Raw genomic sequence first — 27,834 nt, forward strand, 5'->3', positions numbered from 1 at the left:
TTTTTTTTTTTTTTTATTATTATTATTATTATTATTATTATTGTTGTTGTTAATATAAAGTTAAAAAAAATACATGAATTCTATTGAGTTTGCTTTTTAGGACTTGTTACTTATCTTTCTCAAAATGAAATGAGAACAAATTAGATCAGATTTTATAAAATTATATATCGTAAAGTTCGGGCCTGTTCATATTTACTTAATTTCAGTTCAGTTCAATTCATTTCAGCTTCAATCAGGTCAGCTCAGCTTCAATCATTTCAGTTCAATTCAGCTCTTAGTTTCCATCTCTCATAAAATATTCATTTCATCTTAGTTCAGTTCAATTCAACTTCAATCAGTTCAGCTCAGTTCAATAAATGTGAACAGGCCCTGCATAATGAGACAAATATAATTAACAATTTCCAATTTGATAATTATTTTTTTATTTTATTTTTTTATTACACCTTATTATGGAGAATTTTGAATAACAAAGACATAATTCAAGGATAACACTTTGAGCAATTAAGGCAATGGTGGCCTAAAAAACCTTATTATTATTATTATTATTATTATTATTATTATTATTATTATTAATTATTATTATTATTATTATTATTATTATTATTATTATTATTATTTTCTCACAAGTAGCGTTTCAAGTAATCATGCATCCGAGTGTATTCAACCTCCGGATAGAGTTTTGAAGCTTCTTCATCATCTTGTACCTCAAAATTAGCAAGGCATCCTTCATAGAATATGTGGTAAAAATGTCCTATTCCCACTTGGTGTGCTAATTCAGCATCTGAAATACAAAAACAAAGATTGAGACAATTATCACACACAAATCAAAGGGTCTAATAAACGAAAACTAATTCCACCAACAATAACTTTAATTACATGCAATTACCTACAAGTGCTTTTAAATACATAGGCGACTAACCTATACTACAATATAAGTACTCCCTCCATTTAAGTACGTTGCAATATTATATATATATCTCACAAATAATACCCCAAAATTGCAACTAATGTCTAACGGAGGTAGTATATATATGTGATAATTATTTTGGTCGGGGGAGTAAAATTGAAAACCGTACCTTTCATAGGGGCAAGAAAATCCTGAGCAGAGATGGTGTGCTTGTTGAGGTCCTTTCCTGTGAGGTTCTCCCACATTTGAACCAATTCTCTTTGAGACAATATATTTTCTGGAGGCCTGATGTTAATTGTTTTGTTTACTACACGAGGGTCGTCTATTGTCTTCACAGCATATGTTGCAACATCATCCTCGTCCATGAAGCATGCTGTTGCAACGTTGTTCACGTACTTAAAATTTAAGTGCATTATAGACAAACATAAGTACGCAGTACGTATAAAACATTTATTCATACATGCATTCGTTAGTCATTTCTTTATATTAATTTATTCATACATGGATACATGCATTCCTTAGTCATCTCTTTAGAACTTATTTATTTTGAAAAAATAAGGTGGACGTTTGAGCTAAATTAAAATATTAAATATCCGTCAAATAACTTATAGAGTTTGGACATATGGAGAGATGGAGCTTGAATCGAAAGGTACCTTTGACATTTCCATCCCCATAGAGGACAACATCATCCTTAGGAGGAAGAAGAGAGCTCATTTGAGAAAGGTTGCCAACAAAGTAACCACCAAAACAATTAGCAATTACATAAGTAAATGGAATTTGAGCATCTTCAATTGCTTTTCTCACAATCATCTTCTCATCAAACGTAACTCTTCCTGGCTCAAGTGCATTTCCCATTTTTGCTGGGTCCATACCGAACTCTGATGGCAAAAAACGCTGCATATATACATGTACATATACATGCATAAACATGCACCATAATTATTATATTGTTAATTATATTACAAATTAAACCTATGCTTTCTTTTTTATGAAACTTATGTTATTTTTACAAATGGAAAATTTGAACCATAAAGGCATAAATGCACACTACGAGTACATATTGATTAAACACGTAGTATATATAGGTGATTAACTTGAAAATGTTTGCTATTTGTTTGGGCTACTAAATACTAAGTCTCATATATATTATTTTTGTATAGGCTTCAAATAAAAAAATAATAGTACCACCTTTCACTAATGAGTAGTGGATTTTACTAAATAATAATATGTCCCATAAATATTATTTTTGTACCACCAAGCACCAACCATGACTATCTTATGTTTAGTCAATTTATTTTAGTTGATATATATTTATTTTAGATATATATAATAGACATTTTAATTTATTTGTGTGTTTTGATTTTGAAATAATGTGAACATCACTATTCAATTCAACTCATTTAAGTTGATATTTGCTCAGATCATTTTAGGATGAATTAGATCATGTCATAATAACATTCAAATTTTAATTTATTTTGTTAGTTTAATATTGTTTAATTATTGTTTTTTTTAATTTCATAATTAAAAATTTGTGAAAATTTTATATTTGGAAATTGCTTATAAATTGATACAAATCTAATGACGTCCTAATTTTTTTTTTTTTGAATAAATGTATAAAGTTTCATCAATTTGGATAATCATATCAAATCAAATCAGATTTAAAAATTTCAAATCAGATCAAATACAATCTACCATTTTATTTACTGAAAAAATCATGATAATTATATGTGTTAGGGCATGTTCTCTTACGTTGAAATTCAGTTCAGTTCAGTTCAGCTCAGTTCAGTTCAGCTCCTAATTTCCTTCTCTTATAAATATTCATTTCAGTTCAGTTCAATTAAGTTCAGCTCAGCTCAGTTCAATTCAATTGAGTTCAGTTCAGCTGAGTTCAGTTAATGAGATAGGTCCTTACTATGTCATAAATTATAGGTGAAAAGGTGGTCGCTTGAAATAAGACAATGTTTTAGAAGCTCATAATTGATATATTTATCTCCAAGTAAGAGATTATATTACTTTATTTTGGTATAAAATATGATTATAAACTTTTTTTTATTTATTTATCAACTTTTTAGTTTCATTTATGTAATTTTTAATTATTATTTTATAATTTTTGAAAAAATATTGATTTTATGTTGGATTAAAAATTTTCAAAAACTATATTTGCATTGTAGATCTTAGAAGACTAATTGTGTCTATATTATAATGTGAAAAATAACCGAGCATATTTTTATTATTACAGGAGTCCTCGTATAATATAAGACACGAGGACATAACTCGTTCATTTGCACCAAATCATTAATCTTGTCTTATTAATCATGGGGTAACCCTGTATGTGGACCCTGTCTAGCGTCTACCTTAGATATTTTCCATATTCTAAACCCAATTTATTCATAATAGAAGAAGTGTACGCCAATACTCTAATTATAAATGACGATAATAAGTTGGTGCATTTAGACCTTATATTTATTTATACTATATATTAAAACACGTTTTCAGGTAATTTTTTTTTTATTGCGCCTCATTATCTTCCTAATATTTTATGACGCTATATCATCATTCAAATAATGCCACGCACATCACCCAAGCAACCAACATAACTCCATATAAAAAGATAAGGATAAGGAGGATGAAACCTTCAACCTCTTATAAGAATGAAAACTATTTTAGCATCTAGCCAATTATTAGATCAAGTATGTTATTAATATATAAAAAAAATTATATAAGTGCAAACCGCAAGGTTCAATTAAAATATATATATATATATATATATATATATATATATATATATTTAAAAAAAAATTCAATTTTAATTTGACAATGACAATTAAAATTCTAAAAAGCCTTTTAATTTTCTTTTAACGATTGAACGTCTACAACAATAGCAACCGGGACAACGCATGGATGTTGGTACGATTACTCTATCTACATGAGGACAATACATGAGGTTTATCAAAGGCCCTTGTTATTTTGACTAATTGAAAACAATAGTAGTTATTGTACGTTCCAAACAAACTCATCCATAACATTGTTATCTACTTTCACCCAAGTCAGGAATTGTGTGATCATTATAAAATAAAATTATAAAAAATCCTACTCCATATATAATTATAAAATATGACGTACAAGAGTAGAACATATATACCTTGACATTTCCAGCCTCCTTTATGGCCTCAACAAGCTTGAGTTGTAGCAAAATGTTATGGCTTCTAAAGTGAACACCGGACATAGTTGAGATCACGACGTCTACAAGCTTCACCGCCTCGACAAGGCTGTGATGATCATCGAACGAGCCCTCGACGAGGCGAGCACCCTCCATCTTAAAGGAGAGAAGCATCTGGAGCTTGTCAATGTCTAGGCCAATTTCTTTCCTAAGGAGAACATAAGTTTCATGGGCTTGTGCTAGGCATGCCTTCACAATCCTCTTGCCTATGTAACCTGTTCCTCCTACAACAAGCACCTTTGTCTTTGCCATTATTCAATTATTGAAAAATTTCTTAGAATTTTGTAACATAATATTTTTGAGTTATGTTTATATTAATTTGTGGCCTAAAGATATGAAGGTGAAGATTTTTATATATGTATATATAGAGAGAGACTTTTGTTTTCTTCTCTTGCACACACTAAGCTAGAGTGTTTGAAAAAAAAAAAGGTGACTTCAAGAAGTTGAAATATGTTTGGTAGGGTTGTTAAAACTTAGAAATGTGGCCGTAATTATTGATAAAATAATGTTGAAAGGTACTCCACACTCCAAAGTGTACCAATTTAAAGTCATAAGATGATAAAAGGGTACCAAACTATTGTTAGAAAATAACTATTGACAATGACTTTCTTTTTTTGGTCAAGTTTGACAATAATATATGTAGTCCAAGGATGCAAAGAAGCATAGTCATATTTAAAAGTCTTTATTACTATAAAAACTCGCTATTATAAACATCGATAAATCATATTATATGAGACTTTTTAAAATATTGCTTTGTAATATAAAAAATTTTCCTTAATTATTATATTGAATCAAGTTCCGCCAAAGTTATTAAACTTTGGGAAAACGGAGCAAAACGTACAAGTTCCATACTATCGTTAGTGTCCCACCTAGCTACTAGGTGAGCCACCGTATTACAATTTCGCTTCACATGTGAGAAAGTACATTGCTCAAAGTATGCTCTAACACAACTAATATCATCAAGAATGGAGAAATAGGAGAACAACCCTTTTCCTTTGCCAACACTGCTTTGAACTACAATTTTCCTTCGTATTTTATTGAAGAAAAATGATAAACATAACCCTTAGGGCTATGTATAAGGAGCTAAAAAAAGAAATATTAACGTTAAATTTATATTAATCACACCAATTTGCGCGTGATTTTGTCATGAATTCTCAACTTAATTTCATTTTAGGAAGTGTAGACACCCATTTGTGTCTCCCCAAAACCAAACCCGGTGATGAGTACCTTTCACGTCGAATCATAATCGAATGAAGCGAAAGTGTGTAAAGTTTAGTGTTGTGGAAAATTTTAATTTCTTTTCTCTTCTCTCTATTTTTGAAAACTTATTTTAATAAAACAGCCAATCCAGTTTGGTTGGTCCATGATGTGGGTCCAATAGTAGCGTAGTTAGATGGGGCTTGACAAGAGCTTTCCAACGATATATTATAAGCCCAATTCCGATGAATATCGAGGAAGTTATGACCAATTTACTAAACTGGGCCCGGTTTGAGCCTTATGTACGGCCCAATGATCTAGAGGAGGGCCTAATATGATTTATCATTCCTAATGCAATTAGGAATGGTTTTACTCTTCTAGATTCTTCTAGAAGGTTCTTTTCATTCCTAATTCAATTAGCATTGATAAATTGACTTTTTGTTGACTTTTCAGAGTTTTAATTAAAATCAAAAAGCATTTTCGAGGAAAATATACGATTTTACCCCCCTGAACGGCAAAACTTATCTGATTTTCGAAAACGCGTCAAAAACAAGCCTGGCGCCAGACTCCAGGCATTGGCGCCTGAAACCAGGCCTGGCTCCTGGCGCTAGCCATTGGCGCTTGGTGCTAGCCATTGGCGCCTGGCGCCAATTAGCTGGTGCTGGCGCCAGCTCTGTTTTAGGTGCGTCAATCTCGTTTTGCGTGCGCCAAGTGCTCTGTTTTGATATTTTATCTTTTTGGCTGATTTTTCTATAAATTACGTATTAAAAACTCCGTTTTCATTCATTAACAATCAGTTTTAATTAATATTCACCTACAATCAGTTTTCATTCGCAATCATTAATTCTCTAATTCTCTCTTAATCATTCACCGATTCTCATCAAGTTTTCTTGATTATTTCAATCATCTCTCTTTATTTCTTTTTCTAAACTTTGTTTTTACATACAAAATTCCGCATTCGCAAGATCTAGAAACACCTTGCCATATTCGAAGTTGCCTTCTCCCTAGACGTGAAAGGTTTAATTTATGAGGGTTTGGTCCCAAATCTCTATCCAATTATTTAATTTGATTGTTTTGTTTATTATTTTCCTTGAAGTTACTAACGTGTGTATTTTGTTATTAGAAAGAGATACGAGGCATCAAAGTAAGTGCTTTAATGGTTTTAATTGATGTTATGATGTAGAAATCATATTTAAATTGTTATTATGATATTCCTAGTATCATGTCTAGGGTAATTTTAATATTAAATATGATTGTTACGATGCTTCCTATGTTCTTCCTAATATTTATGATTGTTAGTATCATGTTAGGGCTAAAGCTTTGATTTTTATTGCTTAGTGACATGCTAAGGTTTGTTATTAATCTTGTTAGTATCATGCCTAGGATCTTGCTATTATTATGCTTTAATATTAACATGAACATGATTATGATTATAATGATTATAATTTATGATGATTATGAATATTATTATTGTTATAATTTATGATGATTATTATTATGATTATAATTTTATTGTCATGATTATAATTATTTATTTATTATTATGTTGCTTGATGTAGTATATTTATTTTTATTGCTTGATCACACCTTTTATTGCATGTTTAAAGGGAATTTGTATTTGTAATCACGCTTAATAAGATAATTAATAATCTTGTGTAGGGTTAATATGATTATAATTTCAAGTGATCGCCAATAATAGATTTATTTGTGCATTAAATTTAACCAACATAGATAAACAAGTTTAGGGTTAATCCTATTGATTGTATGTTAATTAAAAAGCGCACATGAATACGATCAGAATAAAGTAAAGGATTATTATTAGGGCAGGTTCAATCTCTTTTAGGTTGGATTTGTACCTTCATCCCCGAACCCTTATTTGGTTCAAGACCTTATGGAGTTGACGATCTCTTGGATCGTTAAGGGGTGTAACCTTCACCCTGTGAACGGTTTACAAGTTTCTAAAACTTGTTGGCGATTCTTTTGCTCTATCTTCTTCCCTTTTGGACGCCACTGTACTTTAGTGTATGATCACAGTGGGGTTCAAGCATGGGGTTAACGCTTGAAAATTATTCCCTACAGGAAGTATATTTAATACTTATCATATGCTTACTTTGACTAAACTTTTTATCAATATATGAAAAAAACATTTATTCATGTAAAATAATTTTTGTTTTTTGAATAGCTCATGTAAAATATTTTTAGATTAGTCTTTATGCATATCTTCATTAGATTATACTTTTATACTTCTTAATAATACTTGTATATAATTACAATTATCTATTATGAAAGTTATGCATTAACATATATATATCAATAAAATGTTACGATTATTATAAAATGGAGGGAGTTTCCAACGAAAGACTTGTACTGACATGAAAAAATAGCCTAGTCTAAAAGAATCCATTACACATCCAACAGAACTACAGAAGTGACACGTTTGTGAGACATTGCTTCGGCATCGTTTTCGAAATTTGGCAAGAGGCCAACAAGAATACAACGAGCTTACCAGTTTATTAATTTATTTTTCACTAATTTACAAAAATACAAAATACAAAATAGTATATTAAATGAACCTTCTTAGGGCCTGTTCTCTTCCGTTGAAATTCAGTTCAGTTCAGTTCTTAATTTACGTCTAATGATATTGCTAATGATATAAAGCCAAATTTCATTCTTTTAAGCTCTTATTACAACGACGACGACGACGACAACAACAACAACAATAATAATAATAATAACAATAATAATAATAATAATCAATAAGTAATAAATAATAATAATAATAATAATAATCAATAAATAATAATAATAATAACAATAATAATTGAAATAATAATACTAATAATAATAATCAATAAATAATAATAATAATCATCAATAAATAATAATAATAATAATGATAATAATCAATAAATAATAATAATAATCATCAATAATTAATAATAATAATAATAATAATATGTACATTTGTATATACACATATGTATAGTAATAAATAATCAATAAATAATCCGTAGTTAGAAATCACTAATTAATAAGTTCAATTCAGTTCAACACAGTTCAATCGGAACAGGCCTTTAGTTCTTACACCGTAAATGGGCTTCATTGATGTAAAATCGGCCCAACATGACTTTTTTGGCCCATAATAGCCCATACCCAATTATAAACCCAACCTACAAATATCATTAAAAAATAAAAAACTTGAATAAAAAATAAATATTAATTAATAAAAACAGATAATGTTAACCGTTTTTCTTGACCTTCCTCAATTTTTTTTGTTGGTAATTAATTAAAAATGCCATTTCCCGGCGCCAAAATTCCGACGGCAATTCCAACTTTCCCGTCACATAAGGTAAGTTGTTTTATTTTTCTATTTTTAATAAATTTGTTTTACTTATTTATTTTTCCAATGAATTTTAATTCTAAAATTGTTGGATAATTAGGTTGAATATGGGCGATTATTTGAGGTTGACAACAATTGGAAAAATAGAGGTTTGAAATTAAGTTGGAATTTTGGAATTACAAAATTGAAGCTGAAAAGAAGTAATTATCACTCAAGATTTGTTACTTATGCTTCTAACGTCTCAGTTTCTGACGCTTCCTTTCCAACTGATTATTCTGAGCTTCTTCGTCAAGTAATTTATTATCCTTTTTTCAATTATTATGGCCCATGAATACAAAATGCAATTTTTTCAATTAGGCCGAAACTTATATACAACGGGTGTATTGTATATGACAACTCGTCTTTTTTGTAGAAATAATATAATTACTTATTTGTTGGTTGAGAAATGACCCAGGTGACAATACACTCGTTGTACACAACACCTACTGAACTTACTTTGTGGGATTTTGTTTGAAAATTTAATTGGAAGTTTGTTTTCACCTAATATAAGTTGATAAGGGTTTTATCGTGTTAGTTGATGTAATCTGTTAATAATTTGGATACCCAGAAGTTAAAATTGTTGATGAACATTTGTTATTGTAGTAATGAGCATTTTTATTTTATTTATTGTTAGACATTTATTTTTATTTATCTTCAGTGTTTGTTGCAGTCAATGAAATAATATTGATGTTTTAAATATGACAATAAAGAATGGAAATTGGAGAGCTAAACTGCTAATTGTATGAGAAAGGAATTTGTGCTTCCAAATGATCTGAAATCGACACGCTTACTTGTTAAGTCGCTTGATTGTAATCGTGTTGTGAATCAACTTCCTGATTCTCATTACACTGTCCCACTGCTTCTGTGTTATGACTTGCAGGCGAAAGAAGCTACTGAGTTAGCAATGAAGGATAACATACAGTTGATGGTTAGTGTTGTGATTTCAAATTTCGCTTTGGTTTAATCATCTTAAGCAGTTACAGTGTTGTCTTGTGTCTAACATAAACGCTATGCAGGAGATTGAGTTCCCAACTTCTGGATTACAATCAGTGCCTGGTTCGTGCTACATACATGCTTTGTCTTGAATATCGCACATCCCCCTTTCCCTGTCCTTAAGTCTATCGATTACATTGAATGTACAAGCTGGTATAAATGTATAACTCTATGATCCCTGGTTTAGGTGATGGTGAAGGTGGTATAGAAATGACTGAGAGCATGCAGTTGATCCGTGAATTCTGTGACCGCCTTGTAGCTCCAGAAAAAGCTACCCGGACCAGGATAGTATGAATGTTTCTGGAAAATTATATGTATTCTCCTTTTCTTATAATAATTGGAGTCTGTATTGCTTGATTTTTTAATGTGAATACTTAATCTAAAAAATTTCCCAGTCTTCTAAGAATGCTCAAATTTCATGTTACACAATCTCCATTCATTTGATTTCAAAAAAGAAAAATCATGGAGCTACTTTGTTTAGTGTAATTAAACGGCTATCAACTGAAGAAACTCTTCTTATCCCAATATTGGATAGTCTTCAGAGTTGAAACATGTGGATTCTGGTATGAAAAGAGAATGTTGATTAAATTGAGACAATGCAAATCTGCGGACTCTAATATGGTAGAATATTTTGATTGTGTTTGATGGTTTCTTTGAGTGATTAATTCAATTCAACTAGTTTAACTTTTGCTTTTGTTATTTCAGTTTTTCCCAGAAGCCAGTGAAGTAAAGTTTGCGAGAACGTCAGTTTTTGAGGGAGTTTCATTGAAATTGGATTACCTAACTAAGCCATCTTTTTTTGAGGACTTTGGTTTTGGCACAAAAGTCAAAACGGCAGACCGCGTACGGCCAGAAGATGAGCTTTTCTTGGTTGCATACCCATACTTCAATGTGAATGGTAGATCCTCTGTTACAGTCCTCTTCATTTTAGTGAATCTGTTGATGTAATTCTGATGTGGTTTTGTTGAATGAAGAGATGCTTGTTGTGGAAGAACTGTATAAAGAAGCAGTCACTAACACTTCGAGGAAATTGATTATTTTCAATGGGGAACTGGATCGAATAAGATCTGGATGTATCCTTTATTCTCATGAGCTGACATTGAATAGTTTGTGCATGCTTCGCCATTTAAGTGCTTGTAATTCCTTTCTCTTAATGGTCATTTGGTTTTTCATGAGAATTATCAGTTCCCATGTAGTTGTAATACTCGCAGAATTCCTTGAACGTGACCATACATTGTTTGGTTGGAAAACTCCAAGTAGTAAGGAATTTCCTCTGGGAAGTTGTACTTACCGTTGTTTGGTATTGGCATACCAAGCAACAGTTGAGTTTCTATTTCCTGCAAACTTCGACTTCTTGTGTAAGCCTTTAATACAAAATGTATGAAACCATGAACATGTTGGCTGACTGTTGTCCTTGACAAAAGGACTCCAGACTACCCGTCATTCTTTTACCCAAAGTTGGCTGCACTTACCAAGACATTGTTGCCAAAAATGGAAACCGTGTATTACATTCATAATTTTAAAGGACGAAATGGTGGAACTCTTTTCAGGTTTGTTGCCAAAAGTTGCAATTTAGCTGCTCAGTTGCAAATATTTTACATACTTCTGAACTTTCTTAGGAGTCAGCCTTTTGTATCTTCTATCAATTATTACTTAAAAGATACAATACTGCAGGTGTTATCCCGGGCCTTGGCAGGTTCTTAGAAGGACTGGAAACAAGTATATTTGTGTGCATCAACGAGAAACTATGCCATCTCTGAAGGAAGTTGCCTTAGACATCCTTCAACCAGCTTAATCTTCATGGCTGCTTCCAAGTATCTTGTATATTGTACTTTCTGATCGTAAAGCCCCAGGTACATAAAAACCTTAAGATTATTATCAACTCAATAATTGTAAGCATATTTCTTCCGTTTATTGTTTGCTGTTATTCTGTTCAATAGTTCCTTGAGATGCTGTATTCGGGTGTTCAAAAAAAAAAAAAAAAAAAAAAACTAAACTATCCATTGTTAAATTGATTGGAAAAACCAATGTATTGCCGTTGAGCCCTTGTTATGAATATTTGGAACCTTATCTCTCTTTTTATTGTCTTAGTGTCTTACTACAGTTAGGTGATCACAGGCCATGGTATGTTGATTGGTTTGAACTCTGCTTTGGATATTTTCATTTGGGCTACTCATGTCGACCCCTAACATTCTAACAAGAGCCTAATCAATAGGGTTTGGCTATCTGTGCATTTAGTCTTAAGACTTGTGGTGACATCATTATTTTGAGTCTTAAGATTTATACTTAAGACTTTTCCCATTTTTCTTCAAAAATCTCAAGCAAGTCTACTCAACTTAAAACTTGAGATTGGAACCCACTTCACCCACTTCACTTTTATTTTTATTATCCTTATTTTTTTTCCACACTTTTCTACATATAATATGTCTAATATTTAAGTTTTAGGGCTAAAGTAATAAATTTGTGTAAGACTTAGAATTTGATGACATCATTTTCAATGGGACCACAAAAAATGATGTCATATCCAATAAACTTGCTCTTTAGACCTAGCTTTTGTATAACTTTTTTTTTTTTTTTGAAAAATAACATTTAAAAAATGTTATTCTTAAGTGTACGTTTCAAATTAATTGAAAAAGGTGGTCATAGTATCTGACGAGGTTTTACCAGAAATGAACTTATTTGCTTTTTAATATGTATGACTCATTATAGAATTATATTATTCTAATTATTTGGTTTCATTTTAGCATGATACGGAGTATAAAACAATTTCTAAGCTAGCTGTCTTAATCTTTTTCTCGATGTTGATGATTTAAAAAATTAATTAGTAACCTAATCATTGTTAAAACTATTTCACCAACTCACTAATGACACCATTTTCTCTTAGAATGATTGGGAGGTGAAAGAGGGTAACTATTCAGAAGCTAATTGGGTAATTGCTTGTCCAATGATACAGTGAAACAGATTACCCTTCGTTTTATTTTACTTGTCTCATTTTTATTATTTTGTGCGCCACAATTTGCTTGCGCATTTCATTTTAAGGAAATTATTTTTTACTTTGTTTTTTTACGGGACAAAGGGACTAACAAGATGAGTTCGCTTTGCCACATTTGTTAATTAGGGAAGTTATCACTCTCTCTCTATTTACTTGGAGGCTTTGCCTTTCATTTGGACAATTGTACACCAGTGACTAGTTGATACAAAGGACTCAATATAAACAAGGAAATTAGCAAAATATGGCACTCCTTTAATTATTACTTCGTATTTTTTTTTTTGGTATGATTATGCTTAATGTGTACAAATTATTAATTTTATGAAATCTTAGTAATAGATTATTAAATATATTGATAATTTAAGTTACATGTTGACACGTATGTCAGTCAAATTGTTAAAATTATTCTGGAACAAAGGATAATTACTAACACGCAAATGTTGTATCTTCCTGCCTTATGAGTTTTACCTGTTTTACCTACTACTTTAGAGAGTTTATAAGTATTCCGTCTTTTTGTTTACAAAACAATATTATCTTATATGATGTCTTACCTGAAAGCCTCAATCCTTGCTCTATTACTACTTCCAACTCTGTTATCCTCTTCCTTTGCAACTTCACAATCTCTTGATGAATCCTTTAAACAATGCCTCAACCAAAACTCCAAGCTTCGAATCCAGTTCTCCAATACATTTTTCACTGCAAAAAATCCCTCCTTCACATCTGTTTTAAACTCTACTATCATGAACTTCAGGTATTTGCTGCCTTCAGTACAAAAACCTTTGATTATTTTCACCCCTTTACATGAAACCCATATTCAAGCAGCTGTTATATGCTCAGAACAACTCGGAATTCACCTAAGAATCCGCAGTGGAGGCCATGATTACGAGGGTGTCTCTTTTGCATCTGAAATTGACCACCCTTTTATAATTGTAGACCTTGTTAAACTCCGAAACATCAGTATTGATATCGAAGATGAAACTGCATGGGTTGAAGCAGGCACCACTATTGGTGAATTCTATTACAGAATTGCTGAAAAAAGCAGAGTTCATGGCTTTCCAGCTGGTATCTTTACCAGTTTAGGCATGGGTGGGCATATTACAGGAGGAGCATACGGATCTATGCTAAGAAAGTTTGGCCTTGGAGCTGATAATGCCATTGATGCCCATATAATCGATGTGAATGGTCGGGTTCTTGATAGAAGATCCATGGGAGAAGATCTCTTTTGGGCTATCTGTGGAGGTGCAGGAGGAAGTTTTGGGGTTATTGTTGCTTGGAGACTCAAATTGGTTCGTATACCGCCTACTGTGACTTATTTCATGATTAACAAAACCATGGAAGAAGATGACATCAAGGTCTTAGATAAATGGCAACATGTATGTGATAAATTTGATGACAATCTCTTGGTTAAAGTCACTATGCAGGCAACAAATCCTAATGAAGAAGGCGAAATAAACGTGACAATAAAATATCAAGGTCTGTTCCTTGGCAAAGCCAGTAGACTGCTTCGAATCATGGGAAGAAAGTTTCCGGAACTAGGTGTTTCAAGAAAGGATTGTCTTGAAATCACATGGATTGAATCGGTGTTATACATGGGTGGATACCCAAATGGAACATCTCTTGATATTTTACTTCAGGCAAAGTCATCTTTTAGGACCTTCTTCAAAGCAAAGTCTGATTTTGTCCGAAAGCCAATTCCTGAAACTGCAATCACAGAGCTTTTGAAAAGGTTGAAACAAGACAGTAGTGTTGTAATATTCACCCCTTATGGTGGAAAGATGAACAGAATCTCAGAATCTGCAATTCCCTTCCCGCAGAGGAAGGGTACCGTGTATATGATCCAGTACCTTACGATTTGGCAAGACGGGAAAAAGAGTGAAAAACTGCACATGAAATGGATTAGGAAGCTGTACAAGTTCATGAAGCCTTATGTCAGTAAAAATCCTAGAAGTGCATATGCAAATTATAGGGACTTTGATTTAGGGATGAATGAGCTAGGGAACACAAGCTTTAAGAAAGCAGGTGCTTGGGGTTATAAATACTTCAAGGGAAATTTCAAGAGATTGGTACAAATTAAGACTCAGAATGATCCTAATAACTTTTTCAGACATGAACAAAGCATTCCAGTTCTTGCAATGTAGATCGTTTTTTTTTTTCCAATGGTGGTAGTATCGATCTCTTGCTGCCTCTGTTTCTCTTTTGGGTTTCGAACTTTCGATTGGTCTAGCTAGGTTAAATAAACCAACTCAATTTAGAACTGGCAAAAAGTCGTGTCGTGTTCGTGTTTGGTCTCGTGTCAATTTCATGTCGTTCATAAAATCTATCAAAAACTATGTAATGTGTAAGATAAATGCATAGTTTGACCACTTTATCTAAATGGGTCGTGTTCGGGTTGGTTTTGTGTCGTGTCATGTCATGTCTATTTCGTGTTTTCTCTCAATAACTTTGTGTTCATGTCGTGCCAATTTCGGTCGTGTTGTGTCGGTCAGATATTGTCAGCTCCCAACGCTACTGTTGTTCATATAATTCAACTCTCTATATATTTATAGATCGAAGTGTTTATGTAACATTATATGGAAAACATGATGCTTCTAATGGGATGGCTAAACCAAATAGAAGTGGGCAAGGCCTAGGACAAGGACAACACGTATCACACCAAAATAGTTCATGCTACAGATTACAAGCAATTTAAAAATCACGAGTCATCATAATAGAATATTTTCCCAAATAAATACTACATCCGTTTCATAACTTTTACAACTTTTGCTAAATAATGCTACACATTATTCCCAACTAATGTTTTTTTTTTCCTTTTTAGATTGTCGGTTCTCTCTATCTCTCTCCTCATCACATGCATTCTTATTTTTCTCTCAATCTTACACTCACAAAAAAAATTTGCTTAGAAGTCCATACACCTTCAAAGTTGTAAAAAAAGTGAAAAAGAGGTAGTAGGTAAAAACTAAAATCACGAGTGTAGTTAGTCACATGAAACCTTGAATTGCAAGACTTGAGGATTTTCCATTATAACAGTAATAGCAATGAAAAAAAAAATAGAGAGGGGAAAGATATTCACTATAGATATTGATTGTGGTATTCTAATTTCTAAACTCTGTATTATGTAACTGAGTTATACATAGAAATCAAAAGAATAAAACAGATCAACTGCCACATTGATAAACTTGTACAACCTCAACTAATCTGGAGGCAAAGTAAATGGCAGGACTTTACACCTTAGGAATGTATAACACCGATAGATTAAGCACATTTTTCTGTCATCTTCCTCCAAAAATATACAATTTGTAGCTGCTCCGGATGGTTGGTTCTTCAGCTAATCCAAATGACGTAAATCTTGGTATTGTTTTACATCAGGAATGAATATTATCAGCCAAAAAGAATGACTGCTACTTCCGGATAAATATATGCACATGAACACTAGCCAGCTGTATATATGCTCATTCAGCAGGTGCATCTGGCAACTCTGGCACAACTGCAGATGACAATTCGATATGAGATACACGGACAGCACCAATCAACTTCTCTGGTAACTCCTCTTCAGTATTTGCCTGAATTCACATCAACTTGGAGTCAATTAGCCTGCAAACAAAGCAGTTTGCTTGCGAAAAAGAGAGCAATTGCCCAAAGAAAACAGTGCAGATCCCTAAATTTAGGGTTGTAATAATTTTTCCCATTTTGATTCCTGCCGAGTGCCTCATCCATAATTGACTTTAGTTCATAACCAGCTTCAAACTTCTATAAAATCAATGGTCAATGCAATGCAAGCACTGTAATTAAAGAAATTAGGTCATAAGAAGGAACACATTCATTGGATTTCCACAGCACACATACATCCCAGATAAAACTAAACCGCAAGGTCCCTAAAGTTCCCTTGATTACGAAAGAAAAGAGAACTCTGTAAACCACAATCTCATTAGTTACACACGAAATGAGAACTCTCTAAACCGCAAACAAATTCACTGTTTTATAACCTCAATTTCAGTCCTAAAAAGGGGGTTAAAACTAATTTCCTAATCAAGCAATAAATTTTCACTGGATCATAAAATTTCATATATTCATTCATTAAAATTTCAAAAAACTCCTCAGTAGCTCTCTAAGACCACAATCTCATTACTATTGGGCCTTTACTCTAGGCTCTCCATCAATTGCCACTTTGTAGCAACTTTTTTTTTTGGGGGGAATTCATACCTGTACAAGGAAAGCCATATCAACCACCAATGTTGTAATCACCCCAATCACAAGTCCCAAAACTCCATTGGCTACTGTTGAAGAGCCAATATCTACATCAACCTACAAAAGGTAATCAGCAAACAATGACCAAAATCAATGCAAATACACTTGAATCAATAATATTCAATCGCCAATTCACAAACAAATTTGAAATTTACCTCCAAGTAGTTTGGCCCTCGAATGTAGTTACAGTCAACTGCTTTTCCTAACAAACAAGGAGTGCTTCCAACACTCTGACGAACAATCCAAGAGCCCTGCATAAAGCATATACCCATTCAGAAAATGCAGAATATGGAAGTAAAAAAGGCTAAAATAAACAGTAGTAAAATACCAATCCATCAGAGATTCACATTGCAACAAGGCCAACAACTGGAATCTGACATTCTAACAAAACTGGGGAAATCTCTATTGAAAGAGGGGCAGAAGTTGACCAACTATTCAATTAAATATTTACATATAGCCTTTTTATCTCTACACAAGTTCAGCAGCATAAATGGTGCACACTGCACAGCCTTTACAATTAACAAATAAGTAAACTGGAACATAACATACCTTCCAACAACACCACTAACTTCTTAACAACATGAGAAAAAAAAGAAACTTTACTTAACCCATTATTTGGGGAGGGGGAGGGGGAGGGGATAACAAGGCATAAATTGTGCAGTGGCAGTCACTTTGCCTATATAAAATGAATTCAACAGCTTAATCTTTTCCTGCCTATTCTTGGGGAAATTAAACCAGAAAAAGCAGTGAAATAAAATGACAAGTTCGCTTATCAACTTATTAATACCAAACTTTAGCAGGCATTTTGAAAATTATCTCAACAAGAACGTCTGAAGTTACCTTGGGAACTGAAGGGATGAGCTTCAGCCGGGTATTACGAAACTCATCATCGCCATCCACAAAACGTTGCAAAAGTGACCCAGGTATTAATTTTGTTGTCACAAAATAGAACACCATACTATAGTGAGTTGAACCAGGTACCTGATGGAAATGGAGTAAATAACCTTTCTAATTCAAGGTATGTAAAGTTAGATCAAGGGCTGGGTGGTTGAAAAAAACTCACTTGAAAATTAATAACCAAAGGAAACATTCCTTTCTCCACAGCAACCTACAAATAGAAAGACAATCAAAGGTTCATTATACTCATTATATGGGGGACCAAGATAAATCCCTGGCAATAAATAATAACATCTGATTAAGGCATAGTTTAAGAGATGGAATTGAATAATTTATAGCACGGCTAAGAATAAATTAATAGATTACAATTTTGACGCCAAAAAAATTTAAAAGATAATAGGTTATATGGCCAGATACCCATTATAACGTTTGAATTTGTAAGATAAATGCATCATAAATTCACTTCCAAACTTTGTAAAGTAGGTTAAAAAATAGGGAAACAAATGACAAAAGTCTCAATCAACACCATCTATAATACAGGGAGGCTCTTTGCTATCTCTTTAGTAAAAGGCAACAAGTTCACTATTTTCCAGGGATAACATTGCTTATACACACAAGCTTGTGTATACAGATCAGTAAATTCCAAAGTACAAACCCCTGATCAGAACATCTCAAACACCAAAATAAATCATTGTGTTAGGACATTATTGTCAAAGTTATAGTTGCATAAGTGCACAAGCTGTTGCAATGTATAGTGTCAAACACAGATGCCACAATCAGAACAGATTTTCCAAAATTTGCTGAATTGATTGATTCAAAAGAAAACAAGTTGACAAGTTAAAGCATAAGGTGAAGTAAGAGGAAGAAAATACTCGATGTAGCAGAGTAGCTTAAGCAATATGGCAAAAAAAATAAGACCAAATGTGATACATTCATAAAACCATAATAACCCTTAAATTCTGAATTGGATAATAACAAAATGGAATCAAGATTCTTGCTTCAATAACATATTAATTTTACTTCTGTATAAACACAAACACAAAAAAAAAAAAAAAAAAAAAAAAAAAAGGGAATGAGAAAAGAAAGAATTTAGATCTCACCTGTGCTGCACAGCCTTGACGTCTAGCAACATGGTCCATCCGATTTGAATCTTTGAACCAATCAACTGCAACAAGATCCATTATAGGTTTCCCTGCTGTGACCTTTGATTTGTCACGACAGAAATTCTTGCTGCGAACTTTGAAGTTGTTTCCATCGGATATTCTCCAACAATTGCGAGCATTTTCATTGTCATCTCGTCGTAAAGTTCCCGAGAACAAAGTTAAGTCAATCTGATCAGTCGGTTCTTCAACAGCTTCAAACATAAAGGGAGCTGTTAACCTCTATGCAGGAATATAAGTATTACAGTCATAAAAACAAAGAAGATAAATGAATGATTAAAGCAATGCCCACCTGCTATTTTGACTTCATTCTCTGGTGGAGAACGGTAACCCTACAAGATTGCCAAAATAGAAAATCAGAATTTTAGATAAATAGCCATAAAAAGAGTTTACAGAGCAATCTTGTACAAAGTTACAAACCTCTTGGTCTGACTCAGGTATTTGAAAATCCTCATCTTCATCAGAGTCTTCATCCATCATGACAGAGTTTCTATTAGGAACAATATTCGGATCGGAAAAACTAGGATGAATAGATGAGTCCTGAAATTTTAGGTTCTTTCGAGAAGACATAGATGCTGAGGTCATGTTGACCATGACTGGAATTCTGGGAGTAGCGATCCTTTCATCAGTTTGAGAAAAGTATTCACGCAACCCTGTCAGAATAGTGAGAGATTCTACAATTAATCACACGGACACATTTTAAGGGATAAAGAGGCAAAAGCTTCTTGACAGGCCAATTGACAAAGGGGACTCCATGCAAGTTTTCTAAAATTGTGTTCAACTATCTTGTTTAATAACATTCAGCAACAATTCTTTGAGAGAACCTCATGAAATCACAAGAAATATGAATAGAAATGTCAGCAACTAGCCTTAAGAAGGGGGAGGGGTGAAAACTCCATAATTGTCCTATACAGTTCTGCATGCAATCATAGCTTCTACTGTCAAACTTGAACACTTATTTATTTAATTTTTTAATATTACCTCCGTAATCTAATGTTGTTCCCATATAAAACCTTTATAAAATTTCAATGCAAATGGAATCTCAAACTCTCTCGGTGAATATATAAGAAGTAACATTTGTGGGATAGATCTTGTTTCAATCATCTCAATGTGTTAGTTCCAACATAGCAACTAATTAATATTTTTTACAAAGCGTATTTTAGTAAATTGATGCTAAAAAAATGCATTAAGAATCGTTCAACAGGCAAATGGGAAAATTTTTCACGAATGGAGGTATTACGAGTTATGCTGCACAGAAATACTAAACTGCTGAAAAAATAATTCAGAAAGGCCACAGGCGAAACACAAGTCCAAACGCAGACGGCTTTTGATAATAAAAACATTAAGGGGGTATTTGATTGGGAGAAGTTAGGGGTAAAATGAAAGGGTTTGACTACTCCAAACCTTCAATGGGAATGCTTGGTTGAAAGAGAAGTTTGAAGCCAAAAGGCTAATTATGAAAAAGCTGATTGTAGGAGCTTTTTTAGAACAGAGGTTTGTGTATGGAATGGTGAAAAGAATATTCTATCCTAGACATTGCCATATCAACTAACCTTTTAAATCTCCCACCAATATATTACTTAAATATCTTTAATTGTCATTTAACCCAATAAAGTAGCAAGCAGCTAAGAGCTACTTACCAAGCCCTTTTACACAAACAGCTAAATACAGTATACAACCACCTATAGATCCGGCAATAAGCTAACAGCTAACCTCAAATTTCCAAACAGGGCGTAAATCTAAAAAGGCCAATTTAATCTTAAATATCTAACTTCCCCTTGCATTATTATTTACAAATCCCTCGTTCTATATGAGGTGCGTCTCCATTGTCAAGAAATGTCTCCTGCCTCCATAACTCTTACCAATATTATCAAACTCCCATTCTTCTAAAATAATAACCATAACCATTAAATTGCACCCACTTAGAATTACCTCTCCAATTACCATTTCAAATCAAGGTCATTATTGATAAATGGAAGAATCAAGCAAGCTTTTCTAAGAGCTTCTTTTATTTTTGAGATTTGAAAAGGTTTTTCTATATTAAAGTAAACCTAGAATTTATAATCTCTCTCTAAAAACAATGGAAATATAATTCAAGGGCACAATTTCTGTTAATTACACAAGGACCTAATAATAGTTAAGCCGGCCCTTGATAAAAAGAATCGGCAACAAGAGCTCACCAGCAACACTGTTTAACACTTGTAGGAGGCAGTGCTGCTGGAATGATGAAACATAGCCCACACCCCATCCTTTTAGATCAATTTGCATAAGGTGCTGCACCTGTGATCTGGGCCTTCCGTTTCGGGGTTTTAAAGGAGAAATGTTGAATCCACCACCTGAAATATTGTAAAACAAAGTTGCCTATTTCAATGATTGGAAAACAAACTGAACAGTAATTGTATTTGAAAGCAAATAGAACTCAATTATGCAATGCATCAAACTGAGTCGACAGAAAGCCAGTTTACAAAGAGATCTAGAAATTACTTTCAAGATGGGCTCGCACAAATCCTGGCTGAGGACCACAATTCTCATGCACCCTTGAGCGGAACAACACAACTGCATTATAACAGAATACAGTCAGAAAGAAAAGAGAGGAGTGAAGAAAGAAAGAAAGCTATAAACAATACAACTGACCATAACTTCCGTCATCATTACGTCGCCAATAACGCACATAGCAGAGGTCACGAGGCCAAACAAACCTGGAAAAATCACAGATTGCTACATAAATCTACAGCACATTCTACTTTATAGATGTTGTATCAATGTGGCAAAACTGCAGACTTTATCTTATTTCTTCTTTCCATACACAAATGCAATACGTTCATCTTTATAAGAATTTTAATCAAGAAGTCTTTGTAGCATCAAGGCAACTCATATCTCGTATAGTGTAAGAGATAACACGAATTGGGGACAATTTTTTAAAAATGAACTGCTTTCCAGAATTCCATGCAATCAAAACACTGGACAGAATATTCAGGTAAACATGTTCAACGCCCCAATAACCTATCAAGCTGGTCAGTCAGGTTGCGCAACTTTGGATTCCGCTAAGATCAGCTTTTAGATCACTTTTCGGTCAAATTCCTTTTTTGTTAATTTTAGCAAGTTCATTTTGGTTTTGGGCTGAAAAATTGTGTTCAAGAAACTAAATTTTCAGGCAGATTCTAATAAAGTCTTCAGTACATCAAATTAGTTTTTTTCTAGGCCTTCCAAGTACACTGCCTATGTTGACACACAGGAATCATAAGTACTTTAAAATCAACAGTTAGAATGTTAGATCATCCAGTTCCCTTCTCAAGTATGATAATCATCACAATGAAAGGCATAACAAGGAACTGTAAAAAGAAAAAAAACAGGAGAAAAACTTACATTGAAAACCAGTCAAGCTGGAGTCTATGATATATTATAGCAGTATGCCCATCCACCTCCTCAACTAAACTACCATACTGGAAAGAGCAATCCCATCTGGAAAACCATATAAGTAAAACTACGTCAGACTATAAGATATTAGTGCAAAAATCAGCAATAATGGAAAAGTCAACTCAAGCCCAAATCTCCAGAAATTCCCAATTGGAAAAGCCAGATGCACAAAGCTCTAACCCAAAAGAAAACAATACTTGATAAGATCTACACATGCCCCAGATCAAACTGTTAGGTCAGGGATCCATTTTCATCAAAGAAGCAATAGCATGAAAATGAAATGGAAGCTGAGGTATGGATGAACAAAGGAAACAAGAATGAAAGTTATATGATTAAAAAATAAATAAATTTAAAAATAAAAAAAAATAAAAAAATAAAAAAAAAAACCTTAATGAAAAACAGCCTTTTCACAGCATAGAATGATACATCAAAAAAAGAAACTATCACAAGCTCTGTCCACTACAGAGCATCAATTTTTAGGGGGCGTTGTAAGTAAAGGAAAATTATTATCATTCTGGGGTAAGCTATAGGGTTCTATAAGAATTGCATCACATGAGGGAGAGACAAAGGCTTGGGAAGATGAACTCCGAGCAAATTTTCCCATGGCATGAATATAAAAGCACTTCAGAGTTAAGATGAAAGTTCATGAATGAGATTGGTTACATACTCAAATCTTGTCCCATCCATACTCATTATAAGTTCAAAAATTTCTTCACAAGTAGCTTCAACCACTCCTACAGCTCTCATTGCTCGGCTACAACTCCTAGGCTGTATATAAGCGGAAAATTGAATAAAGAAACAACAAAGAAAAGTAAAACACCATACTTTTAACAACACAAGTTTACATACAAGGTAATCAACTTCAGAAAGCTCTTCAAAAATACGAAGCCCTGCAATTTTTAAAATAAGATATTATCAGGCATCAGCTTCTTGTTAAGAAGATTTTTTTTTAAGCAACGTCATATTTACAATACAAGTACCATTTTGACACTGAAGAAGACGCCAATGCTTCCGAGAAAATACTTGAGTATTAGTACTTTGGGATAAATCAGAGTCTATTTCACGGGTCCAATCCAATATAGCTTCGGGAGGTCCTGGAAGATAAATAGAGCAAGTAGTACTGAGGCTACTGACCAAATAAGCACAAGAGCCATTTGATAATTCTAAAAGAAAAAGAGCACTGACCATTTCCAATTGTTGTTCTCCTCAACAAATTAGAACCATCCTCCTCATCTTCCTGGGCACTAAGCCTGCAAAGTTTAGAAAACAGGGTGTTCAGAAAATAGTCAAAATACACAATTCCAAGGACCAGAGTGTTCAGCAACATAAATATCCCATCTCAAAAGCAGAGTATTATCTTCTTCTGACCAGACAAAAAAAAAAAAAAAAAAAAAAAAAAAATCAATAATTGGCAGTCATACAAGTAGATATCCACAGTAACTGGGCCTTAAAATGAAAACTGAAAGATGATGCTGAGACTTTCTAAACTGAAAGTAACAGCAAAATTGAAAGATGCTAAATCCAACAAGATTCTGGTCTCCATTAAAGAAAATCCTTTAGACAATATTCTACCTGTATCAAAAATAAGGATATAGAGACTTTTTTAATCAAGGGATAGATATACTGACACTTCATTAAAGACCAGATAATGCAATACTTTTATTGAAAGGCAGAGTTTAACACTTGGACACTGGACAACACGTGGCTAGACTAGAAACAACATATCCTAAAACATAATGTTGCAACCTTTATGCCTAATCATACAATCATCACCACCACCACCACAAATGATGATCGTGCACCTTACAAGAGTCTAATGAGGATAAAATATTTGATATTAAGAGGAAAGAATGGATGCTTCCAATGTCCTGATGGAGCATGCCCAAAAGTGCTCTGGTTCAGAAAAAGATAGTCTATGAAAATTACTTATCAAAATTGCAGTGGGGCGATTGGTGACGGTGTAACAAGAGCATAGAAGTTGCACTACCTTTCTTATGGTTTAATCTATGGGATTGTACTTGTAGATTTCCAGTAGGATTGGCATACTGTTCCCTAAATCCCTACTGATTTTCACTTTCTTAAGATCAGCTGCTATCACATATTTTACATGATTATCAGGTTAATAAACTTTGTTTTGTTTCTCTGTTAAATTCCTACTGCCTAAAACATTGAAAAGGGGTCAAATATCCTACTCAACAGTCAAGACATCCAAAAAAATATCATCAAAATAAAGTAGAAATTTCTATATTAGAAGAAACATGAATCAAGAAGCCACTTACTGACTTTCATGATCTGAGGAAGAAGCATTTCTCATGGAATCAGAGCCCGCTTTGTACTCAAAAGATATGTACTTGTTGCCATTACCAACTTGAGACTCCTGGTGCTGCATATAGAAGACAAAATTACAAATCAGTGAATCCTAGATTTAACACTTAAAGAAAGATATTACCCTAGAAATTCAGCATGCAATTGACAAAGAAAATACAAATTAAAAGCATGTAGAAAGAATACCTGGTCAATGACTTGCTCTATCTTTTCTTTCCAAATTAAAGCTTCCTGGATGTTGAATGCTGCCAACTTTATCACGAAGACACATCGGGTTAAGCTTTTCCATAATTTTTTTTGTAGCAGCGAGACAATTGAAGGACACTGCATAATAACCAAGCATAGTCTGGTACCACTATTCGAGTCACATTAAAACTACTTACAGCAAGGAAATCTAAACAAAATTTTGATGTGCCTCGAAGTTGTAGCAGCTAGCTGCAGTGTATTATTTAAACAACTGCGCTACCTGGTTGAAACTCAAGATCTATAAAAAACCATATGTGAGTAGGCGCAGATCGCTAAGTTTTGCATTATTGCTATTTCTTCATTAGTTCCTTTACATGTCTGATACTGAAACCTTTCAGAAGTAGCTTCCACAAACCATTTGGAGGGTTAAGCTCAAATAAAAGTTTTTGATGCAGCAATTTAACAAACTAGTTTGTAGAACAGCATGTAGTCAGTCCAACCAGGACCATACTACTAACCTTTTGCATAGACTAAACTACCACCATCTGTATCCATCACAAGCATCATGGGCAGAAAGAATACAGACGACTAGAATATAAAGCATTCAAATTCTTAACAGAAAATGAGATGTTCAAAGGAACATAAAATCAAATATTAATGAAAGGAGAGAACATAAGCTTAAAAGAATAGCTAAGTGTTGAAAAGACTAAGATACACACCGTAATGCGGTGATATTTGTCCTTCTTGTTGTACACGGATAAGACATACACCATCTGTATAACCAATTAAAAAGATGCAATGATAATAAGCACATATAAGTAGAGAATCTTAGACGAAGTACCAAAACAATTTTTTTGAAACAAAGAAAACACATTAACAGAGTGTTAAAGTAAATCTACGTAGACACTGACAAACAGACAATGAGGTCAGACACTTGAAGAGAAAGAGTCACAAGAAAGGACTCTCAATCAGTGACTGAACTTGTTTATGGAGCTTATAAAAAGTTGGTTTTTTGTTCCTCTTCCTACATAGATTGATGACAATGCTACTTTGTCAGTTAAAATTGTGATAACTTCTATACATCATATCCATAGTTCTACAAGGAGCCCACAAATAACCAAGCTTTTTTCCATTAAATAGTGTCATGACTTCCATCAAATGCTGAATATGGAGTCCCCCATTGACCAATTTGTGAAGTCCAAATGTATGCAAACCTAATATATAAATCTTACAGAAAATATAGGATCCAGATGAATGCAAAAGAAATTCCCACAATATAAAAAACCATACAAAAATTTGTCATAAAAGCATGACTCATGCCAGTTCAACTAATCCTTGAGCATTTGCGCAGTTGAGCCTCCAAGTATGCAGATGTCGACAAATAAAACTATAAATGATTAAGAAAACCAAGATAACAAAAAACTCACATGTCCATGATGGGTCTTCAAGCCTCGGTCCTCCACTCTACAATTGCCATCAATGACAAGTGTCTTGACAGGTACCTATATAATGCATCAAGAAACAGATAAAATAGTCTATAGTGCTCGTCAAATATTTCTAAAACAATAGCTGAACTCCCTACATACTATCTTATCATTCCCACAATACACTATCAATATATATTCGAGTCCTCGTAATTTTGTCCATTTTCCACACAACACATTTTGGTTAAAAGCCCTTTCATTCAAGAAGAAGCCAACAAGTATGTGATTCTAACATGAAGATTCTCAACAAAAGATGGGCCTAAAAAATTCACTAACCCTCAAAAGAAAACCATCTATCTCCTATCCTACTCCTTCAGAATCCAACTTTATCCATCAAACTTATTCCCAACCACTCTTTAACTTCGAATCGATTTTTCAACGAAATTCGAACATAACCGGTCATCATTTCGGCATGATATCAGTACTGATCAATCAAAATTCAACTAAAACCATTCTCAAGCTCCTCTAATTCATGAATACTACAATTATTCCAAGCAATTTTCCACCCTATTAACACTTTTACTTCAATAAAATTCACAGTAAATCAACAAAGATTGTATAAAACCCAAAAAAAAAAAATCAAATTAAAACAAACTAACTTACTCAAAACTTAAAATGTAACAACAAAAATAAATAAATAAATAAATAAAAGAATGGAAATTAAATTTATACCTGATTATCTTGGGGTTTTCTCTTATAATAAGCAAGAAGACGAGGCTCAAGAACAAAATATCTCATATGAATAAAAGATCGACCGATTTTTCTCCTCCCAATTCTCACCATCCATCCTTCATACACCACCTTAGATGATGATGACATCACTCACTTCCACCAAAATTAATTATTTTTAAAAAAAAAAATCAAGCAAAAAATTAAATTTAAAAATCCGCCAAAAATGGGCGAAATTATATCAAATCGAAAAAAAATCGTTTGATCGCTGCTAAAAAGCACAAAATTAGCATATCAAAGTAAGAAATGATCGTAATCGATCAGCATTCAAACGATTAAATGGAAATTGATTTTTGTTCAATTTTTCAACAATTCAAAATTCTTCTACTCGTGAATAATCAAAGAAAATTTGGAAGAATTTGAGCCAAAAATTGGGGAAAATTTGATTGTTTGAAGCAGAAAAAATGATGAAGAAGAAAGGTTTAAGGTTTGAAATTCGAGGTTGAAAAATGGCGAAAGACGTGAGAGAGGAGAGAGAAAGAGGAAGGAGGGAAGGAGCACGGAAGAAGAGGTACGCGAGATCTATGTTTGCACAATTTTATTATTTTTTAATTATTATTTTATTATTTTATCTTTAATTAATTTTTTGTTGATGAAAAATAAAGAAAGTGAAAAAAAATAAAATAAAAAATGAGCGTTTTGATAAAAATGTACGAGTAGCTTTTTGTCTTTTGTGTGTAGTGTTGTGTGATGTCCAGGAACATTG

General features: G+C 33.0%; 4 protein-coding genes across 6 annotated transcripts; 2 read left to right on the forward strand and 2 right to left on the reverse strand.

The window, feature by feature from the left end:
- Nucleotides 1-4,543, reverse strand: LOC110692822 (isoflavone reductase homolog). Its single transcript, XM_021869902.1, has 4 exons — nucleotides 4,050-4,543; nucleotides 1,561-1,801; nucleotides 1,077-1,280; nucleotides 1-781 (listed from the first exon to the last, which is right to left on the reverse strand). The coding sequence occupies exons 1-4, from the start codon at nucleotides 4,377-4,379 to the stop codon at nucleotides 621-623; spliced, it is 936 nt and encodes a 311-aa protein (XP_021725594.1). The 5' UTR covers nucleotides 4,380-4,543; the 3' UTR covers nucleotides 1-620.
- A 3,992-nt stretch (nucleotides 4,544-8,535) lies between these two features.
- On the forward strand, nucleotides 8,536-11,771 carry LOC110692825 (protein LOW PSII ACCUMULATION 3, chloroplastic). Of its 2 annotated transcripts, XM_021869906.1 has the most exons (9): nucleotides 8,536-8,673; nucleotides 8,765-8,956; nucleotides 9,584-9,631; nucleotides 9,720-9,759; nucleotides 9,884-9,984; nucleotides 10,402-10,594; nucleotides 10,671-10,769; nucleotides 11,129-11,246; nucleotides 11,371-11,771. In XM_021869906.1, exons 1-9 carry the CDS (start codon nucleotides 8,617-8,619, stop codon nucleotides 11,489-11,491), a joined length of 969 nt encoding a protein of 322 aa, XP_021725598.1. In that variant the 5' UTR covers nucleotides 8,536-8,616; the 3' UTR covers nucleotides 11,492-11,771. The 2 variants fall into 2 exon arrangements, with proteins under 2 accessions (XP_021725598.1, XP_021725599.1); XM_021869907.1 differs by lacking the exon at nucleotides 8,765-8,956 and having other exon boundaries at nucleotides 8,537-8,673.
- Nucleotides 11,772-13,040: 1,269 nt separating this feature from the next.
- Nucleotides 13,041-15,249, forward strand: LOC110692824 (berberine bridge enzyme-like 15). The gene has a single exon (XM_021869905.1). It carries the CDS (start codon nucleotides 13,225-13,227, stop codon nucleotides 14,821-14,823), a length of 1,599 nt encoding a protein of 532 aa, XP_021725597.1. The 5' UTR covers nucleotides 13,041-13,224; the 3' UTR covers nucleotides 14,824-15,249.
- A 421-nt stretch (nucleotides 15,250-15,670) lies between these two features.
- On the reverse strand, nucleotides 15,671-27,747 carry LOC110692823 (protein ENHANCED DISEASE RESISTANCE 2-like). 2 transcript variants are annotated; one of them, XM_021869903.1, is made up of 21 exons: nucleotides 27,072-27,747; nucleotides 26,343-26,417; nucleotides 25,635-25,688; nucleotides 24,916-25,053; nucleotides 24,684-24,787; nucleotides 23,590-23,654; nucleotides 23,385-23,498; nucleotides 23,254-23,294; nucleotides 23,072-23,172; nucleotides 22,354-22,449; nucleotides 21,622-21,686; nucleotides 21,472-21,543; nucleotides 21,168-21,323; nucleotides 19,408-19,640; nucleotides 19,280-19,319; nucleotides 18,928-19,181; nucleotides 17,994-18,038; nucleotides 17,771-17,911; nucleotides 17,086-17,181; nucleotides 16,886-16,987; nucleotides 15,671-16,245 (listed from the first exon to the last, which is right to left on the reverse strand). In XM_021869903.1, exons 1-21 carry the CDS (start codon nucleotides 27,216-27,218, stop codon nucleotides 16,135-16,137), a joined length of 2,250 nt encoding a protein of 749 aa, XP_021725595.1. In that variant the 5' UTR covers nucleotides 27,219-27,747; the 3' UTR covers nucleotides 15,671-16,134. The 2 variants fall into 2 exon arrangements, with proteins under 2 accessions (XP_021725595.1, XP_021725596.1); XM_021869904.1 differs by having other exon boundaries at nucleotides 24,916-24,981; nucleotides 27,072-27,745.
- Between the last annotated feature and the right edge of the window lie 87 nt (nucleotides 27,748-27,834).

This window comes from Chenopodium quinoa, unplaced genomic scaffold, assembly GCF_001683475.1.
Source record: "Chenopodium quinoa cultivar QQ74 unplaced genomic scaffold, ASM168347v1, whole genome shotgun sequence".
Taxonomy (NCBI): Eukaryota; Viridiplantae; Streptophyta; class Magnoliopsida; order Caryophyllales; family Amaranthaceae; genus Chenopodium; species Chenopodium quinoa.

Coding starts and splice junctions, on each gene's coding strand:
- LOC110692822 (XM_021869902.1), bottom strand. CDS start 4,379: ATGGCAAAGACAAAGGTGCTTGTTGTAGGAGGAACAGGTTACATAGGC. Junction 1,802..4,049: donor AGGAGGCTGGAAATGTCAAG/GTATATATGTTC, acceptor GTATATATGCAG/CGTTTTTTGCCATCAGAGTT. Junction 782..1,076: donor TTTTCTTGCCCCTATGAAAG/GTACGGTTTTCA, acceptor TTTGTATTTCAG/ATGCTGAATTAGCACACCAA.
- LOC110692825 (XM_021869906.1), top strand. CDS start 8,617: ATGCCATTTCCCGGCGCCAAAATTCCGACGGCAATTCCAACTTTCCCG. Junction 8,674..8,764: donor CAACTTTCCCGTCACATAAG/GTAAGTTGTTTT, acceptor TTGGATAATTAG/GTTGAATATGGGCGATTATT. Junction 10,595..10,670: donor CCCATACTTCAATGTGAATG/GTAGATCCTCTG, acceptor TGTTGAATGAAG/AGATGCTTGTTGTGGAAGAA.
- LOC110692824 (XM_021869905.1), top strand. CDS start 13,225: ATGATGTCTTACCTGAAAGCCTCAATCCTTGCTCTATTACTACTTCCA.
- LOC110692823 (XM_021869903.1), bottom strand. CDS start 27,218: ATGTCATCATCATCTAAGGTGGTGTATGAAGGATGGATGGTGAGAATT. Junction 19,641..21,167: donor AGTGTTAAACAGTGTTGCTG/GTGAGCTCTTGT, acceptor CTATTCTGACAG/GGTTGCGTGAATACTTTTCT. Junction 16,988..17,085: donor GAGGGCCAAACTACTTGGAG/GTAAATTTCAAA, acceptor TACCTTTTGTAG/GTTGATGTAGATATTGGCTC.